The 21168-nt window shown below is 39.5% G+C and overlaps 1 protein-coding gene across 4 annotated transcripts in view; it reads left to right on the forward strand.

Annotated features, from left to right (window-relative positions):
* Nucleotides 1-20330, forward strand: part of hth (homothorax) — a 148566-nt gene extending 128236 nt beyond the window's left edge. For 3 of the 4 annotated variants that reach the window (XM_066406055.1, XM_066406053.1, XM_066406054.1), the window contains 3 exons: nt 11416-11474; nt 14253-14414; nt 14775-20330. In XM_066406055.1, coding sequence (XP_066262152.1) covers nt 11416-11474; nt 14253-14413 — 220 coding nt within the window. In that variant the 3' untranslated portion in view covers nt 14414; nt 14775-20330. The remainder of the gene's footprint in view (nt 1-11415; nt 11475-14252; nt 14415-14774) is intronic. The other variant, XM_066406056.1, reaches the window with a different exon arrangement.
* Nucleotides 20331-21168: the final 838 nt, after the last annotated feature.

Consider the following 21168-nt stretch of genomic DNA (forward strand, 5'->3'; position numbering starts at 1 on the left):
ATGAGAATTTTTTTGTGCGGAATATCGAGATTAATGACGCTCGGTAAAAACAAACAGGAGTAAACATTTTTGCAACATCAATGAATAATAATTTTTTGTTAATGGAGACCCGTAATTCTGGTCAATAAGCACCAAACTGGCATTAGAGCTCTATCTATTTTATTATGGTCATTATGCAAAAATTCGGAAACACTCGAAAACTTGTAGTTTAATAATAGGTATTTATATAACGAGTGGGATTTTGCGGCGCGAGGTGAGGCACTCCCCGCAACACGGCACGAGTTACGCAAAATAGTGCATCCTCATGAGTTTCAGGCACAATTTTTGCTGTTCTATGAGCAAACACCTGGGCTTATTCAAGTTGCGCACCGTATCTGTAGACCCGCAGCAACCAGTGTCGTTAATGTTCTAACTGAGTTACGAAATGAGTTGCGAAAAATGTCACTTCCTTTGTCAAAATGTACCCTCCACCTTAGGCTTGATATATTTAGACGGGTAATTGGTTCCGTTAAATAAAAAATGTGTCGAACCCCGCCCTAACCGGCATATCGATTGCTTTATGAAGTTGTCTATACAGTGTTGAGTAAAGTCTTTTTCAGCCCTGCTTTCTCCAAGGAAAATGCTTGGTGCACACGAGGCTTGAGTGTGGAGGCCCAAATAAGAGCATTATATCGAAAGTGTACCCTGAAAGTATTAAAGTATAATTTTATTCGGTCGATGCCTTTGTTATCCAAAGTAATGCATAATGGATTTCCAAATGTAGACGACGACGACGAAGCGACGAACCCGACCACCAGTGATATCATTGCGTTTGTTTCTATACAATCCAAATTGCATCAGCGCGGGTGTTAATGGTCCTGCCATGATAATGGATGGAATTGCATTAAAATGTGATCTGCATAGCTCGCTTACATTCCGCTTGCGCAAATGTAATTACCGAATCTTTCGCTGCCTTCCGGACCATGATGAATGCCGCGGAAAGATAGGGCGGCGCACTTTCTATGGATCCGATGTATCTCTTAATGGATCAGGTGGAACCGGCGCGCCCTTTCACTGTTGCGACAATTACAAAAGAGCAAGGCTAACACGCCATTTTGCCGACCCTAATTTTTAGCTCGAAACGGTTTCTGGAATCATTTTCCAGCTCAATAACTCCACTCCAATTTATTGGAATATTAAACACAGTTTGGGCTTTAGAGAAACCACCAGCCCGAACTACATTTGGAGCAGCTTGATTATCTGTAATGCTTGTATACAGGGTGTTGCTTAAACGCCCACCCAAAGAGAACCCAATTAAAATGGCGCCTGGGACTGGGACTGGGGGACTTGCTGTATATTCAATGTCAACAACTGTCAGATAAACGAGATTTATAATTTTAGTCCTATGTTAATAAATGTATGCAGAGCAAATATGCACATCGCACGATGGCTTTTTGTGTTCTACTAAAAACCATTACCCCTTAGAGCTTTAAGTTTCGTCAACTTCAGTTTTATAAGAGTAAGAGTTTCCATCAGTGGCTTCGCCTATCATATGGTTCCTCGTTGTCCTCAACCTGTGCAAATTTGTAGTCGATATTAAACTGTGGATTTATGAGACGTCCGGATACGGCACGTTAATATGACTGAAACATGTTTTAATGTATCTTCAAGACTTTGAACTGAGCTAAAAAGTTTATTGGACAGACGGTAAAAAAGTTGGCATCAGATTTCAAGATGGGTTGTCCACAAGTAGCAAACATTTGAAAACTGTCTGATGTTATGGGAGTAGACAGTATAGTAATGCAGCTCATAATCAAACTGCTAGCGAAGCGGCTTCTTTGCTGGTGGTTCCTTGGACTGATATGTCACGAAAACGTTAACGAAAGTGTTCGTCCGAACCCTTAGTAAGGAGTAAATGTTGTTCTCAGTTAGTCGTAACTGTGAATAGGGTGCAATTTCACCACTCTCAACAACCCTTGTGGGTGTGTGAGGCGGTAGTCCCGCAAAATAAAAGAAAGAAACGTATAAAACGTATTTTCTATTGATAATAAAAATGCAGCAGAGATATGGTCAGCTCTTTGCACTACAGTAATCTTCGTAGTTTTATAACTTTCATCGACTGAATTTGAAATTGTAAGTAAAAATCTTAATCTCGAGTATTTGATCGGGAAAAGTTAACAATTAGAGGGCTCCGTGCTTTCATGGAAACCGGGCGAACAATGCTCATTTAAAATTTATTTTGGAATGTAGCAATTAAGCACTCGGAACGGAATCATTTGACTAATTGCGAAAGCAGTTTCTTAATAGGCGTCCCAACACGAGGCGGATGGCACCCAAGAGGATCGCATACATCCCAGCGGAAGGGTTGGCGGCGTAATCAGCAGAGAGATAACGCTCGCTCAATTCACGTGTGCCGCTTCGGTTTGCGAAACAGTAGTAAGGCGGGTCGTTATTGTTCCAGCTTTCCCTATTTTCATTTCCTGCTACAATAGTTCATTAAAAAGGTGTTTCAGAGGCTATTTGGTAAGCTATTAGGTGGCCTGATATTGCTCCTCGGAGAACCATTTGCCGGCGGCAGCATCCGACGACAATGAAAGTCACTCGTAAATTGGCACTACGGAATGGAATAGGGCGAAAGCGAGCGAGAGAAAGAGAGACAATGCCTGACCTGGCTGTGTCTTCGCGTGATGACCAGGCCGCCGAACAGTCAAGTTGCAATTCCATCGTTGCGGGCTGATAACGGCCCCTTCAAGCCAGCGACGACAATTTATCACCGAGACGCATTAACCCAGGTGAACCCCCTGCACGGGGAAGCAAGACAATGTCTCCGAACGGTAATGGTATGAAGCTGTGAAAAATGATGATGATACGGGTTCGTGAAAAACGAAATTCTCCAGGGAGAAGGGACTCTGCGTTTTTTCTTTTTCGTTCCAGCTTTCCGCAGGGAAGGATGCTGTTTGCGAATACAAAAGCTCCGGATGACTGCTCAAGCGAGTGGAACCGGCCAGTGAGTCGGTGTACATGCTTAGTGGAGCACTCTTTTGCCAGTTCACTTCATCAGAAAATATACGGAAAGCGCCATTTTATTGCAACAGTAATATGTACTTAAAAAATAGTTTTAATTTCATTTTTATTAATTTTGACTTTAATAAAATTTCTGCTACGCATTAGTGTAGCTGAAATGCCGCTTCGATCGCATTCACTTCACTTTGCAACTATCAGCGTTGCAGCGTATAATATGTGTTACTAATTGGATAATTTAAATCACCCACTGCAATGAAAGCAAATCCGAGACATTTTGATATAGATAAAATTACTCGTTAAAGCATATACATTCCTCTTGATTTTTTCAGAAACGAGATAGTTTGGTTAAAGGAGTTGATTAAAGGGGTTTTTAATGTATTAAGATGAAATGCGCAGCACATGCAAGCGCTTTCAAAGATCCCAGAGATTTCTCCGCATTATCTGATTTTTCTCTTCTCCTTTTTAATCTGCCTGCCTACAGACTTACATATTAATAATCCATTTGAAGAATTTTCTTGTTACTCTCAGTATAACTAAACAATGCACGTTTGACTTGACTGACATTGAGACGGCTCAACTTGCCCGAACGTTCGAGAGTATTCTAAAACATTCCAGAGGCCAAATTTGACCAAAAATTCCCATGAAACTTTTCATTTAAGAGTACATAATTTTCAGTAGACTAAAAAATTTAGTTCAGTTATTCGAATTCTGACTGTCAATTTGACTATAAATTGACAATTTTTCGGTGCTTTAAATTAATTCGAATAAATTAAATTATCATTTTGGGCAATATAAATTAATAGCGCTGGTTCCACCAGGCCTCTGCATTGCAGCAGATGAATGATAAACACTGTGTACAGTTTTTGCAGGATTTACGATTGTAGATTCTAATTGTTATTATTTTAAAATATCGTCGATGATGTATTCTACGTAGTCCAGTCGCTCGAAAGATATCAACACCATGAAAGTTATTAAAGTCAGACCAAATGTGTCACCGGTAAACACCATAGATCGGCCCCCGGATCATTTGATTGACAGAATTTTGATTAAATTGTAGACAATAAGGCTAATCGAGCGAAAGACCAATGGAGCTCGGTATTTACCAGTAACTGTCAAAAGATAGACCCCGCAATGTAAAAATGACCAAGATATGACAGCGGTATTTACCGCGCATTTACCAATCGCTTCACTCGAATTGGCCCGTGATATTTTGGATGCGACGCTCATGTCGTGTGAAGAGCTGCTTGTCTTGCTCCTGTTTTTGTTAAATTTATTGCCAATTTTTCACTGGAACACACCGTTCTTCCGGCCAATCTGGAAAAACTCCATATCCCAGTGTTTGAGCCGCCTTGGTAATATGGATGGTAAATCCCTTATCATTAGCTAGAGAGATTTTCAGTTTCGTATAAATGTTGGAGTTATTATGGTGAAAAAACCTACAAACAAGTTGCCCAGTGGTTTCACCGCCCAGACAACCAAACCATCACTTTTTAAGAGGTACAAGGGGATCATTATTTGCCCAAAATCTGTGATGTTATTTTGGAAATCGGGGATTTACTGCGATATCCCATAGCCATGTTTTCCCAGTAACATAATCCTGTGTGATTTCCAAAGTAAACTAGGGAGTCAATGTGTCCCTAACTCATTGTTTTTGTCAACCCTTTCAGGGTGTAATATTTCTGGGGGGCGTTCACGCTGCGCCCTAATCCGTCCTAATGATCGGCTCGCTAGTTCCTTAGTCAGAATTCCCAACACTTGTCTCAATTTCCGACCTATCGAACTTTTACAAATAATCACAATTCCATTTGCGCCCCGGTAATTATCGTTGCTCTTTCGGGGTCGAGACGAGAAATAGTCATGTTTAACCCCTTTTATCCCGTAATGGATTAAAGGATGAAAAGGGGTAGCGTGCAAAAATAATTGCATTACTATGTACACATAATATATATTATAATATGAGATGTGAATCAGATGTCGCCAGTGCAGTACACGCGCTAGCACCGTACTCCGAGAGCAAAGTTATGAATGTACCCAATTACATCTTAAAAGCCGTGCTCCATTAATTTTCACAGCTGCTGCCTCTTAATTGGGATCCACACGCTCGATAATAAACGGAAACCATCGCAGTTATTCTCTGTATTTTGCACAGCCTGTGTTGATTACGTGAGACACTAGATGACGGTTCTCGCGAATGGCACTCCAGATGCAAATAATAATTTAACCCCTACTTCTTGAACGATAATTATCACAACAAAACGTTTAATTTAACGGAACCTTTTCAAAGATCCATAAATTTTAATAATTTTGCGGCGATATCCTGGCGCACACCCCTCCTCATTTACTTTCCTCAAAGTAGAGCTTTGGTGCCTGAGTGGCCAAAATGATCAATTTTCAGTATTAAAAGTGCGCGATCAACGAATTTTTTTCATTTACTTCGGCCCCGGCATTGAAATGGACAGGTAATTTATTGAAACTTTTATCATTTCCTTGAAGTTACATACGTTAAAGCCTGCCCAAAATGGCACTTACTTCTATTAATTTTATAACAACCACAAATTACCGCGTTTTATCGGCTCAGGTCGGCCTCAACCACAACAATCTTGCGTGATTAGCGCCGAAGCCTGATGACAAGGTGTGATTATTTCATATTTCTGTTAAATGGAGTTTGTAATCGTACCGGTCAAAAAGGCATTCGAATGGTTTTGCAATTTTTAAATTTTACATTGATAAAATGCTCTTCTGCACGTTAAACTTGGTGATAGTAGAAACACGCAGTTTGTCATCCTTGCGAGCAGGGTCGGCCTTAGCAAGTCTGGCGCCCCGGATGAAATTCTTAATCACCCCCAAGAAAAATTGCCGACCAGGAAAGTGCGCCCTCCTCCCTGGTCTCCCACCTTGGGTTGTCACCCAGTCTCGCCCCCCTATAAGGCGGGTACTACTTGTGAACGTTAAAAATTTTAGGAGGTTCTGTTACTATTCCGAGCTCAAATGCCTGCTTTATTTGGAGATGTATGTCGGTTCGGTATCGACTTACCTTCGTGTAGAGTTTGTAGGGAACTGCTCAGTTGCGCGGCATCTAAGGCGCTAGACTTCTACATCCAGAACCTCTAAAACATCAACGTGATGTATGCATAGGCCAATGCCATGCATCAGCAATGGACAATCCAGGACATGCAAAAATATTCTTGTGCTCCCTTTACTTGTCCGTGGTTCCATGGTAAATATGGCTCTTGCTGGATGTGCCCAATCCGACTTAATATAAAATAATTTGCAATATCAGTCGTGAGGAACCTCACTACTCCTTGTGACCCCGCCACTCCATAATGTGATTTTACAGCTTTCCTTAATTAATTTTAAAACTGGGGGTAATACCCGATTGCATCAGTCGGTTAAGTTCGAACAGCCCTTGTGGGACTTGTATTTTTTAGGGTTCTCAATATGCTAGCACGAACCAAGACGCGTGGGGTAGTAGTCCCTCGTGCGTGGTAATGGGTGGTAAATAGGTAGGAAATTTTCGCGATAACTTCTTGGAAATTCGGTCGCTCAATGCTTGGCAGGAGATTTCGGTAACCCAGAGTTTACCCCTAAAGTCGGTTTATTTTTAAAAAACGTATGACAAATCTAGTCGACAAACTGGGTTTGAGAAAGTGTCCGTCTTTTCTCGTGTTTGCTTCACCGGCAATGTGGCGTCTCCGATAGGAAAGTACCTATGTCACGCGTTCTCCAGATCCAGCCTAATTGTCAATAAAAGCAGCGTATATTGCGGGAGTAAGGAAATTTATACGTCCCGTATAATAATTAATGTACAGCCAACTTTGGCTCAACAAATATTTCAGGTGCGAGGCGTAAGATAACCCCGCCGTTGGACTATCGACGGGGTTTTGTGTGTGCGTTAATTCGAATTTTAGAGATTACGCACGTAGCACGCTTCATTGGAAATCCTCGTGCGAGCGGCTGCTGCTCTATGGAAATGTTGGTCAAATATATCATTCTGGCTTGACAGTGCAATTCTCTTATCTGCGCCCGCCGGCACAGGATCCTGAGGGTTGCTGAAAAACAGAATCAACTCGGCGAATGAGGCGGCAGGAATGAACAAAGGGGTGAGGGACGGGAAACGGCGGGCGGCTAAATTTCAAACAAAATACGAGTTCCGTAGCTATGCCTTCGGAAGCGGATACAACCGTGTTATTGTCTTCAATTTGTGACTTTGAAATTAAGCAATAAAACTAGCTGATTTCGGCGTAATTAAAGACATCTGAGAATTGCAGCATAGCGCATTTTTACGTCATGACCTTTCCCCACCTTCGGACACGGTATCTTTTTGCAAGGGATTTAAACGTGTATTTTAGTTGGAGGTAGACGATATTTAACTGGACTAAGGCTAAAGGGGCGCAACTTTGTCGTACGCCTCCTTGATCGCTTCTTCACAGGTAACGCCTCTCGACCATTAGTGGCAGCTGCCTTAGTGATCCTATTCTTGTACTAACATCATTTAATCATTGTTTGAGGACAGTTTTCTTCAGTTGCTGCTCAGCTTCAGTTCCATGGCATTTTCCGGAAATATAAAACGGCCAATGCGCATTAACAATTGACATTTTAAAGACTGAAAATACAAAAGTGTGTCGCAAGAGAAAGAAAATTCGAATAACTTTATCGTGCTTCTGGTTTAAAAAGTCTGTAAACCGAGGAAAACTGAATGGAACGAGCATTAGCATTGTTCGGGATGTAATACCGCCCTGATAGGATTGAGCGCCAAAGGGCATTATTCTCCCCCTGGAACAGGAAAAACAGATACGTCATTATAGAAAACTAATCGAAGATTGTGTTTGCTAATAATGTGAAGCTACATCTCATTGTCGTCTACTGCGCTCAGTCGCAGAGCCATTTATTGTGCTGGGGAATTTAGCAGATTTTACTGTATTTTGTCAGAGCATGCTCAGAGAAGTGAAAGGACAACGAATTTACTGTTTTTAGTGCAATATTACTCGTTCGGGTGTCTGGAGCAAAGTCCCTTTATGCAGAAGATTTATCCAGAATTCTTCAATATGCTTTGGTGGGGGTAAACTCAGCAAGGTAACTTCCAAGCTGGGGGGGGGCTGAAGCTTGCGCAGGAGATAAACTCAAAAGTGAGGACTTGAAGTGTTTCGATTCTTCGACTAAAATAACGAATCAGTTGGGAGTTACAAGTACCCCATCGAGTTCCGCGTGGAAGGCGCCTGGATGAAGAGCCCTTGCAGTACCAAACTCATAGTCTTATTGCGAGCGGAAAACAAATGGATGGGGATTAGAAAGGGAGAATGTCCGGAAAATAGTGTGCAATTCCACCAATCCCTACTTGTGTGTGAGGCGCTGTTTCCAAGGAAAATAAAGAAATAACTGAAAAATAATCTGCAAAGGGTCAGGAAACATTTCCCGAAGAAAGAATACATTTATTGACTTAAGATTTTGGTCTAATTGTGACGTTATCCCAAGGGTACGTCTAACTATATTGGGGGCAATACTATTTCCTAAAAACCTAAAGAAATTGGCTGCGGCTTACAGTAATACCGGTTATTGCCTGCTTGACTACGATTTCTATGCTTGTCTCGACGGGACCTAAATAAAGCAGCGATCTTTGGTGCGGTCAGCATGACGTTTGGATGATTTGTTCGATACGTGATATTCGGAATTGCTTTTCGGACCGGCCGTGGGTGCCCCCCGAAAAACCCCTGGTGGTAATTATGTCGTCGGCAAATGGTCGTATTTGGAAAAGAACTGCAACAGCTGGAAACGCGACTCGGGTCAACCCGTGGACTTCATCGAGGGCGTCAGCTTGCGACCCCGCGCGTTTATATGCCGAAAGATATTAAACCGGGAATTTATTGCTGCCCCCTTCCATTACGACGAGATCCGAAATCTACAGTTGCTGTTTCTTTATTCCCCGCAGTATGTGTGTCTGCTTAGCGAAACAATGAGCGAAACTGTGCTGCTCCCCGGAAGAACCCTTCTTTAATCCTTGCTCAGGATGCGTGCATAACTTGTCACTCCCGCTACGAGAAGATTAATGTTCGGGTAGCAAATTGTGTAGAAAAATATTGCCCTGCGCCTCCCTATTGGAATTTTGCGACCTTCTTTCCTGCAATTTAGTTGTTTTTGTTTGTCAAAACTGAGAAATTCTATCTCCTTTACACCTGCTTGTAATTTAATTTCTTAGGCCTAGCGTAAAGTCAGCACCTGGTACATTCGCCTCCAAATGGATTTCCTTCTCTACGAGCTGGCACATGAACTATTGAGTTTCGTGGCCGGGTCCTAGCTGACGCTAAAGTTATTCCAATCTTAAGCCGTTTCCCCGCCGTAGTCAGCATAAAAACGAAAGGATTGATATTAAGGTGCAACTGAATGCTGACTGAAAATGCACTTTGAAGGACCTTCGTTTCGGGAGACTTTCAGAATCGAGAAAATCCGTGTTAATGTCCACATCTCGGGAACTGAAAGAGAACTCGTCAAAACGATTAATCTGCTTGGTACTTTTAGCGTGATTGCTCGTCGGGTTCGTGGAAGATCGGCGCTGGAAAGTGGTTCCCGCTCCTTTGGAAATTTTCTGAAAAATTTCGATTTCGAAATCATTTGAGATGACGTTTACTGCTCTAATCGACAGACATGGATTCTTGATCGACTATGGAAGCCTAAAGATGCAAATTGCGAAAATTAATATCTCAGCCTATATTTCAGGAACTTAAACGGGCAGAGCAGTCCGCCCAACGCAGGCCAATGGGACTCGTCGAGACGTAATCTGATGTGTATTTTGAATGCAACTACTCATCGGGTTCCCGAAAGATCGACGCTAAAAGTTTGAAAAGTGTGTGATGCATAAATCTAAAAAATGTTTGGGTTTTTTTCATTTTTCTCATATTCGCAAATAACGGAAAGTCGTTTTGCAAATTGAGAAAAGATGAACAGCCCGTCAAGCCCATATACATCAAGAATCGATGTGGCGTATTTCCTTCGACTTACATATGAATAATAAAGGGAATGGTGCAAGTGTAATAGTCGCCGTGGGAAGCAGACTCGACCCGCGCCCTAATGGATAGGGGAAATTGATCCAACAAAATTCCTTGTAATTTTGTTTATGTGTGACGCGCGGCGCAAGGGAAAGATGCCTTCGAGTTCCGCTGCCGTCGGCGTAATCGAAATACGACTCGCAAAATGTTTCCCGCAAACTTTTAAGCTAATTCCCATAAACAACCACGTTGTGATCAAAAACAAACGTATTTATTTCAGTTTCGTTGCCTCTTTTCCAGACGTGGATTGTAGATCTGCCATTAGATGCAAAAGTTGTAGCTGGATTTCTATCAGTTCCCATCCACCAGACGATAAAATAATATAGTCAACTAATGCCATGAAATTCTCCCTTTGTTCCGTTTCAATTCTTGTATACCTCCGTGTAATGCCAGTTTCCACTCATTTTTAGAGGATTTGTTAAAGTAAAACTGGCAGTAAATTGTATTCTTGCCTTGCTGTGTTCGTACGAGTTTTATTAGAAATTCAATATGAGGAGAGCATTAGTGTTTAGGCACAATATCCCTTCCCTCAATATTTACTCAATAACTGCGCTCAGAAAGAAGTTTTTCGCGCGATGCCCCCACCTCTTACGCGCTAAGAACTAAATTCTTGTTCTAAGTTGACAACCGAAATTAGGTCTTAGTACCGGCTTTACCATGTTACGATTTTAATAACTTCCAACTTGATATACGGGGTGTGCCTCTCTGGAGCCCAGCCACGAGGATCTCGATAACCGTAAAAAACGGTTAAATTGGCTTACTTGGCGGAGATCAGAATGATCGACATTTCATCACTGCAAGTTTTGATGTCTCCAAAAGATTTCCCCATTTCGTAAACGATTTGTAGCAACAGAGCGCTGGTCTACGATTCAACGAGGCCGACTCTAAAAACGCAAATATATTTGAAAATTTACAGAACCTCCCTCTAAACCTGAAAAATCGTTCGAATATCGACCATTGAGAGAAATTGATGCATATCCGCATTTAGCTGCTGTTACATGTACGGTACGCACAGAATACCTATCGGAAACGCGTCCAATCAGGCGGTAGAAAACCCAATCATTTCCGGTGTCAGAACGCATTAGCGGCAGCGTTATTTTGATGATCGGTGACAGCTCAGCCGACGCCACGTCGATGCCTCCCTAATCTTGCTTTATATTTTACACTTTTTAGACAGCCTTCTTGTCAGCTGTTTTAAATGTAAACTGGAGGAATCGTCTTCGGTTAATGTCAAAATATTTACTCTCCCTTTTAGTTTTCAAGTGTAGTTCACAATCTATTGTAACTGAAAGTGATTTTCCCATTTTAATCAATTTGCTCTCTCGCAATTTAACTAAGAAATTACGCAACTAACGTAGCGTTTTTGTTTCAGGTTTATTAATGCCAGGCGAAGGATAGTGCAACCTATGATTGACCAGTCAAATCGAGCAGGTAATTTAACTTCAAATCGCTTTGCGTCTAATCAAAATTTTAGTGCTAAGTTATTTTCTGTACATACAGAAGCTCTACTAAAATTTGAAATCTGACGTTTCTATTTTTGACAACCACCATCAACTTTGTTTTCCTTAAGGGCGCCATCTTGGATTTTCGCATATTTCTATTTTTGCAAAGAGGGCCTCCGAAATGACACAATAAGAAACAAGTATGTAAAGAAAATTTTTTTTTAATCTCATCAGGCCATGTGGAGTCTCGAAAAGGCATAAAATTTGCCTCAACTACTTTTGATTTTAACAAGATGGCGCTCCGATATAGGTATAGTGATATAGGAGAGTGGCTGATTATTTGTCAGAAATATTTCTCGGTAGAGTTATTTCAAACAATGGAGACATATGTTGGCCGGCACGTTTATCAGATCTTACCCCATTAGATTATTATTTATGGGGAACTATGAAAAAAACTCATTTATAAATCCGCATCCACCGACATTAATGAGCTGCTAAGGAAGATCATCACATCTTTATTAAGGTTCAAAATAAGAAAAAAAAGACGTTTTAAGATACATGCGGAATTTAAGAAGGCGCTTAGAGTTGTGCTTGCGAGTAGACGTTGAATCCTTCAAGCACCTAATAATTTTCTTAATTTACTTATTTTGTTATTTTCAAAGCACTCGTTACTCATACTACTCACTTCATACTAATTTACTGATGTTCAGCAGGCAGAGATGACATTACAGAAATATATAAAATATTTCAATAAAAATTAATAAAACACAAGCAAATTACCCGAACTAAACTGACTGTAGCCACACTCGTCTAACATCAAACACGTATTTGATTGGCACTAGCGTGCGCTGTGATTATTGCATTTGGCGCGGCGGCAGTCGAAAAGGCATTTAAGCGTCTGATGATCTAAAATAACATCGAAACATTGCTGTGAATTTGTACAAAGAATCTTCTCACAACGTTTCTGGAGAAAAACAACCATAACTTTCTGCGCTCACCTATATTCCCCTGCTATTGCTATTGGATACTTGATTGTTTGCTACAGTTGCTAAAACCATACTAAACAAGTATCGACTTGCATCTGCACTCAACCCCAAATTTGGGTTAGTGATAGCCCTAAAAGCACGGCGTTTCATATCTCCGTAGAGAAATTAAATTGTAATGCGTTTAGTTGCCTTTTAACCTCGATCAAAACTTAATATTTGGACTTGGTATTTCACTCCATAGTAACGCTAAATGTAGCCCCTGTTTTGCCTGTAAATAAGTATTCCCCATAAATGTAATTAAATGCATTTAAGAGTGGTGTTGATAGCCTCGACCGATTTATCTCAGTTTTATAATGAATCGTGATTTCCATTAAAGCTTAACGTTGTTTTATGCATTTTTGAAAGGTATGGGGCCGATCCCATACCTGCAATCGAGCCGATATGAATTGTAAGTAAAAAGTCTTGTATATGTGTCGTTATCGTAGGGCAAAGCCAAGCCCCAATGCAGCGCTGCTTCGGCTCTGGGTATTTTTCTGCATTTGAATTTTTAAAATGGAACTTGGGTGTTTCTGTGATGGTATTGATTATTCTTCATTTTTTTTTGCCTTTATATGAGGCGATTGCATAAAGAGTTCTCAACACAGCTCTTATTTTGGGAAGCGTACATTTAGATTATTAACATCATTAGCCAAGCATCGAACACGGGCAAAGTTTGGTTGTAAAATGCTTTTCGCCATTACCTGCGAGTGGTCATCTTGTTTGCTGAAAAGTTTCTCATTTCGGCGAAGCATTGGAATGGCTACAAAAATCAGGCAATATTTGATAAATTGTCTGCAGAGCGTCTGTCTTCACAGGAAACGTCCTTGCACCCAGAACCGTTCAATGAGCCTCAGAAAATTCAATCCGATCAAACTAATGCATACATATATGGAATAACACGTTCAGTTGTCGCTCTATTCCCTAATAACTAAATGTATTTCCTTAAATATGTCTGTCTAATTAAACCTGGATCGTTCTCCGAATTTCATCAGATGTTGTATTATCCAAGAGCATAATATGTCTGCGTAAGTTAAATTAGCTAAATCCATCCACCAGGAGGCTTTTTGGGAACGAAATTCTATCAAATTCCTCTCCCTTGCTGGATGTAAGGGCGGCCGATTGTATGCGGCGGGTGATGGATTGGCTCGCAAGGGTCAATGGCTTCCTCCATTTCTCTTTGCCTGTCTTCAGCAGGAACAAAAAACACTAAAATCGATACCGAGCAAAGAGGTACTTTTGCAGGGTCAGGATTCAACATTCAAAAATTGCAATGCATAGAAATTTGCTGTGGATTTTTTCTCTATTTTCAGAGTAATTCCGTGTTGTTTTCACTAAGACTACTCAATATCTAGATGTTCCACTAACAGGAACTAACTGGCCGGGTGTGATCGAGTTTATTTTGCACTTTTGAACTTGAAAAGGGGGGTAGCAGGTCGTTGTCTGCGAATTTCTTAACAGAAACTCCTGCCGTCGTGAGACTCTAGGAACAAGAGATATGGAAGGATGGATCTGTGTTGGGTCTTCTTTCTGAGACGAAAGAGGAGGTTAAATGAGACTAAATGTCACGGCGCAAAATTGAAATACAAGGAACAAGAAATATTAAAAAAATCAGTCATTCCGAAGCACGTGTGATTAACAGTTTTCTTGCACATAACACAATTACTTAACTACTAAATTTAGAAGAAAGCTATATTTTCCTCCATATACTTAGCCTTAGGACAGCTCCCTAACACCACTAATAGTTTTTTCTCCGCATGCAGGTCCTAGTGGAGCTTACAGTCCGGACGGTACGATGGGGTACATGATGAGTGAACAGCAAATGATGCATCGACCGACCGGAGATCCAGCATTTCACAACCAATACGCGCATTATCCCGCCGAATACTATGGCCATCATCTGTGAGGTAAGCCACCGCCAAAAGGACAAATTTCAGAGGATGTGTTTTGGGAGTCATTCAGTACATCAAAGGCTCCCGTTTGGGATCCTCTAGCTCACTACTTGGGAGAAATAAGATATAAGACAATGCAAAAATATAAAAAAGCGGGTAGTTCTGACCTGTAAAAAGTTGTGTTTGCTCACGTACTTAACAATCATTCTTCCGTTTGACGGGGTTCAAGAATTAAAGAGGGGTGAACTATCCGCCGTACGGCTTACGTTAACGAAACTATAAATCCGACCGCAAAACGGCTTGGATAGGACTCTGGATAGTTCTTCTGTAAAAGATTTTTGTGACTCAACGTTAATTGCTGTTTTTTATTTCTAGGTTCCCTTCACCAGTTTGTCAACGCGGCAATGGACATAAAAATATGCAACTCTTAAATGTGATTATACCTGTACAAAGTGTAAATGTAGTGTCCCAGTGTCTAGATAATAACGGGAAAAACTTGTACAAAAGTATTAAGTAAACTAATTGTGCTGACTGCTGACTATTGTGTATATAAATATTTGGTAAGGCCTGGGGGTGCCCCGAAGAGGCCCCCCAAACTGAATATGTAACGTTTGTTTGCTACACCGACAATTACGCAAAAATGTTATAGGCAAACCTTTTAAAGTGATGTGGTATCATAGGTTAGTTACTTGTTGTGTTTTCTTTGACGCCCTCGTCCTAGCATTGATAAATTTTTGCCCCCTCATCCCACCCCCTTTCTAAAGCAAACGATCAGCCTCTATCCTAATGTCACTATCTTTAATTAAAATCTTGTTATCTTGATTGTTATGGTGCTTTCGGAGCAAATATTTTAGTCCTCAATTCACACTGAATCGTATACAAGAATTTTTAATATTTCAGCAATAGCAGTGGCGCATCCGGGCCTCAATAGTGATATATATGTATAATTATTATAGGAAAAATCGAAATTTGTATACGTCTTAATATAGTAAAATTACAAATCTTAGAAAAAGTTGTTCTAACGGTTTCAAAAAACAAAGATATACGATTAAATCTGGACGCGCCCCTGTGGACTGATATGTTAATAATTATTGTCGTTGCCTGAAGTGGAAATATGATTTTATCGAAGGACACTTCATCCTGATAGAAAATCGATTGAACGGATAAGGGCAGTTAATAGTGTTTTCACATGTTTTCCAGGTTTCTGTGAACGCCCTCCACAAGCACTAATATGTTTGTCCACTTGTGACAAAAAGCACAAAAATCGGTATAAATCTCAGCGCCAACAGTCATTAGACGTTCATAGTATGGTGTAAGCAGCATTACAGTCACAAGTGGAAATTATCGCCATAACGAGGTCGTGAGATATTTCACTGCGCAGCCCCACGACTGAGTAATAGCTGCTTACCGCACTGTCTTAACGACACCTCCAGTTAACACAGTTTGCGAAATTTCACGCAGTCAACATTGGGGACTAAAATATTATTAAACATTGTTGTCTTCATTTATCTTTAATTGTGTAAAAAAAGTTATACCTGTGGATTTGCTCATGATATTGCAAAAACCAAAATAGCTACATTTTCGCTCACTGAAAGCATACGTTGACCGGAAATGAAAGCCCCATAGAGCCTTGGTGTTAATCATTTCTTTTGAAATCGGCTATTTTGGTACTCACCCGTTCTCCAATTTAATTCATTCTTTTGGGTCTGCTTACGATGTCTTGCCTGATTCAGATGAAGAAGAGCCCTGTAGCTGATATCCTCAGCGCTGCGTAGTTTCTACGCCATTTGTGTGTTTACCGGCGGCAAGAGTATTACTAGAAGGATTGATCTTCTTTTCTTTCCTTGTTTCCTCAAGGGGGGCATATTTTAGGAGGGGGTCTCATAGAAAATACCCGATTTAATCAGACCCTTGAGACGCCTTCGGGCTGCACCAGATAGTCTTCTTTTAAGATATAACCCTCAAGAGCTTCGGCCACCGTCCCTCTAGACAAGTTGCAGTCACTATCTGGAGAGGTTTCAAGTAGGTCAGGGAGGGTATCTTCTACGGAGGGGATTTTCCTTCCTCCCGAATCCTCCTCCGAATGAGGCAGAGATTAAATGTGCAAGGACCCTGGATGAGTTCGCGAGATGTTGTTCCTTCGTCTTTTGACAGAGGCTCAAGCTATGCCAGAAGGGTGAAATCGCACTGTTAAATTGGTCGTTTTATCTCAATTGATTTTTTCTTCGTTTATTCAATTTCATGGCAGAACCCGAATCGAAATACTCCTGAGACGTAGAAAACGGGCAGAAATTGACAATTTACTATATCAATTTTAACACGAAATACGTAAGGTGTAATCCGATATCATTGTCACAAGTGATATTAGATCATATTTCCTATGAATAATTATCAAGAAGTAAACTCATTACGGTTATTAAACTGGACTCAAGAAGTTGTAAGCTGACACGTGAATGTCGCCCACTTTCAAGTAAAACTTCCTTCCTATCTTCCTTTCGTGAATAGAGAAACAAACCGTATTATTTTCGTTTAAGTTGCAGCTTTTAGATGTTTTCTAGTGAATATAAGGCTTTCGATGTAGACAATAATCGACATATAAGAGTGGAAAATAGAATCAATGGTAAAAATTTTAAAACTAATGTACTTACCATGTTGCGGTTACTCCTCGTTGATCGCGAAAAGCAGAAGTTAAACTTTCTTCTTTGTCAAACTCTGTTTCCTCCAATTCACGCAATTTTTACATTTTTTCCATCAGTTTTCTATGAACATCCGTTTATTCATTGATCAACAGATATCTTGGAGAATTCGGGAAAAAACCCTAGGGAGTCTCATATATTTTCCTTCAACATGACGCAAATCGCAAATCAGAATCAATCCAAATTATTCTATGCTTCCCTCTCCCTTATTTCATTCCCCTATTGAGACGTGAACCTTGTAAGGTAATGGGTACCTTCTTTTTTATTAGCTGTTGTGATGTTACGACGGTAAAAATACGTAAAATTTTTGTTCCTATCTTTTTCCTCACAAGGAATGCAACTAATTACTAGCAGCTATTTGTGGCAGAGATTACGTTAGCTTTATGTACTCGATTATGTAATATCTATTGTTCACTATATTTTTTTAAATATTTTATGGCGGTATTATAGCACCTGGGACAACAAAATCGTGGCTGAAAATTCAAATAATGACGAAATAACGTTAATTTTTATCACAGTTATATGAAAGCTGAAGAATATGAGTTTAGGTTTGGATGGGCAAATAATAATATGGAGCGAGTAGCTTATTGTCTTCCATATCGTGGCACAGTATCGCTGTACAGGAACGGCTTAAGGTATGGAAACGCAGATTAAATCCTAATTTTTTAAAACTATTTTAATGTATACGATTAACTCGTTTTTACAAATTAATCACCCCGAATTTGTTCCTGAAATTGCATGAGGTATCCAGATTAATAATTTGGCAAATTAGCGCAGAAACATTCTCTGGCAACTCGATGAATAGAGGTCTGTTAAATTTAACTGACGTGACCTGTTAACTGAACCTGTATACTACATTCTTTTAAAATAAATAAACTGGAGAATACTTTAAAATGTATTTTTTTAAGTTTTCATCCAAATTTAAGAAATAATAAGCTGTTTTCGTAAATAAAAGCGATCCTGTACATCAGATTTGTGTTCGGACAAGAATGAATATCTATCGAATGTTTCCTGAAAAGTTATCATAGGGACATGATTTATATCAAATTTCGTCTTACACAAATTGGTATTATTACAGCGGGTTTAGAAAAAAATGTCCACATTTTATCTTCTGAAGAAGAGCGGTCACGCGGAACGATAAGGAAATAAGCTTAGTTGCACCCGCTTCGGACCAGCATTCACAGAAAGAGGACAAAACTTTTCCCGAAAACTGTATCGAACAGCTCAATTGTCAAAGTCACTTTTGCGCGGAATAACACTTAATCTCCTTTTCCGTACTAGTGCAGAAAACTACTACTTTCCATACTTAAATGTGCACAGCAAAGTATGATTTTCTGCACGTGAAATCACGTTTCGATTGGATGTTTGGGCATACTTGGATACTGGACAGTAGAATCAGAAAACCTCCCGCTCTTCAGAATTTAGAGTCGTAGATCTATGCCGATCTCTAATTCTTTAGGAACCATTTTACCTGTTCTGACCTGAGGGCATTGATCCTTCTTTCGGGGTCAAATATTGGGACGGCTATCAAAGTTTAAAAAAAGTTTTTCGTGGCTACGGTGACGCAGTTTCTCAGCAAATTTGAGGAAACTGTGAAAAAACTCACTGGCTGCTTAAAATTGTATTCATATGATCAAGTAGAAACTTGATCATATGATATACATAACCTAAACAGTCATCAATTCGAATCAACTTTTACTTGAGCGAAATCCAATTGAAAGGAAAAAGAAATGGCATAATATTACGTTTATGAGATGTTCACAACTGGATTGATCCCTTGGATCAATCCAGGACTCTACTGGATCCCCTAAATGAAATCAGGGGTTAATTAATTTTGTTTTTGCCCGATTACGCTTGTGAATTCGCAGCATGAATGCGCTAAAAAGTGAGTCATGTGAGAAAATATGCTCAAGGACATAATTTCTGTAATTTTGTCCAATAGTTTTATAGGGCGTGTGCAGTCAGTCTCGTGGAGTCAAAAATGTTCGATAGGCATTCACAATCATGTTAACTGCATACCATAACGTTCCCGAAATTAGGCGAAATTTGCTCTAGTTTGGTCTTCCATTTAAGTACTATAAATCATTTCTAGTCATTCATACGCGAAACTAAAATTTGAAAATAATTAGTAGAACGAAAATGTGCCAGTTTTCTCCTCACGTTATTAACAATTTGGTAGGGCACCGTCAATAAACCCATTATTATATTGCGAATCCTGCTTAAATTTTTAAGTCGTAATTTAGGAAACAAATTTCAGTTACAATTAATTAAGCTTACTGCCACTATTTTGCGAAGCCCCATGTCTCTTCACTACAGGTTCACTGCTGCAGGTTGGACTCTTCATAGAAGGAAAAATTCGTTCATGTCCCTTATCAAGTCCAACAACGCTGTGGTGAACCTCAGTGAGAAAAATAAACGCCCGTCAATAAAATGGTAGTAGTATAATAGGAATAAATTCTTCTACCTTGGACTATGCAATCCTAATTTTACCTAATTACCCAATTAACCTAATCAGTGCTTTATTCGACTCCGACTCGTTACCAGCCACGCAACGTATACGACTTTAGTGATGCTGTAGGATATTAATGTAATTATTTATAAATTTATCACATACATGGTAAATGCTGGCCAATGAGTGGACTCGGATAGAGGACGATTAATGTTGTATCATTGATTACTGTTCGAAATTACGTTTCCTACGTTACCTACCTTTGTTAAGTTGCTGGGCAAGACGAGGGTTTTGTTATGTATACCAGTTTACACTAGACTCAGAGATATAGTTTTTGATTAAATATACTCTGGTGTATTGTATATATTGTATTAAGTATTTATGCCTAGACTAAGTATACTAACGCTCTATGTCAGAGCCTCCCGCGGCTTACCCGGCATACCGTTTAATGTATTTTAATTACTGTATATACGACTTACCTCCAATAGAATGTTGGCTGTTCGTTTTAAGTGATTACCATCATGAATCATTATCGCCTTATCTAATGTATACGAAGATGAATAAATCAATACAGATCAATGAGAGACTATCGTACCTCTATGTTATTAATAATGTATGAGAGGAAACTTTATTGTGTTCTGCTTTTTCATAAAAATATATTATATAAAATATTATTAACAACTTTAGGACGAGATACCTCAAAATTTATTTGGTAATGCCGTCTCCTCTGTATAGTGTTTTTTTTTTGAAACGTGAGCATTAAATGCTACATCTTGTGTACTTATACTGATTGTGTTTGATTACCTCACACCCATCCATTACTTTTATTAGTAACATTAACAATATTCAATAAACCCACCTAAAACGTTTAATTTTTTTTATATTTTTGTATTTTATTTATTATATTTTATTATTTTTTCCTTGCATTATACACACTTACGCCACAGATATACAAGATGTTTTATAATAGCACGTCAAAAATTCAGGGGGCAAATCTATTTATGATTTTAAGAAAAAAAGTTTATATGAATATGAATCCATTTTCTCTTATTGTTTGAAATACAGGATGATAAAAAATAATTTTTTTAAGTTTTTTCCTAATAAGTCCATTCCGGCACTAAATATTTTTATGAAAATTGGGAGGCAAAAAACAAGCGACGAGACATTAAGCGAAAAACAATATTTTTCATTTCACCAGTGGCATTCCCATTGATGTGACCCTGAACATTTTAAACGAAAAATGTGATACACCACTGGTTTTTTAAAATGAAAATTATTTTCAGAACGCTCTATATTTCTGTAAAAAAAAGGTCTCTTGAATATTTTTCCTAACGTTAACCGTTTTCATGAAAAAAACCTTAACTTTGCCATAGTATTATGTAATGCCCTGTATTCATTTGCCGCATGTCTCACTTAAAATTAATCTTGCATAGGTGACAACCTGACCTAGTCAAATCAAGCGAGTATCTCTCATCGAAAATAGATGAAGCGTCATGCTAAGAGAGCCTTGATTTCTTGCAGTCTTGAAAAAACCAAAGTTAGTAATTTGTCTCTTGAGAAGGGGTTTTAAAATCGGGTCCTTTGTGGACTGGAGATCTCAGCGGAATAACATAATTTAACGCGA

The sequence above is a fragment of the Euwallacea similis genome, chromosome 3, assembly GCF_039881205.1.
Source record: "Euwallacea similis isolate ESF13 chromosome 3, ESF131.1, whole genome shotgun sequence".
In the NCBI taxonomy this organism is placed as follows: Eukaryota; Metazoa; Arthropoda; class Insecta; order Coleoptera; family Curculionidae; genus Euwallacea; species Euwallacea similis.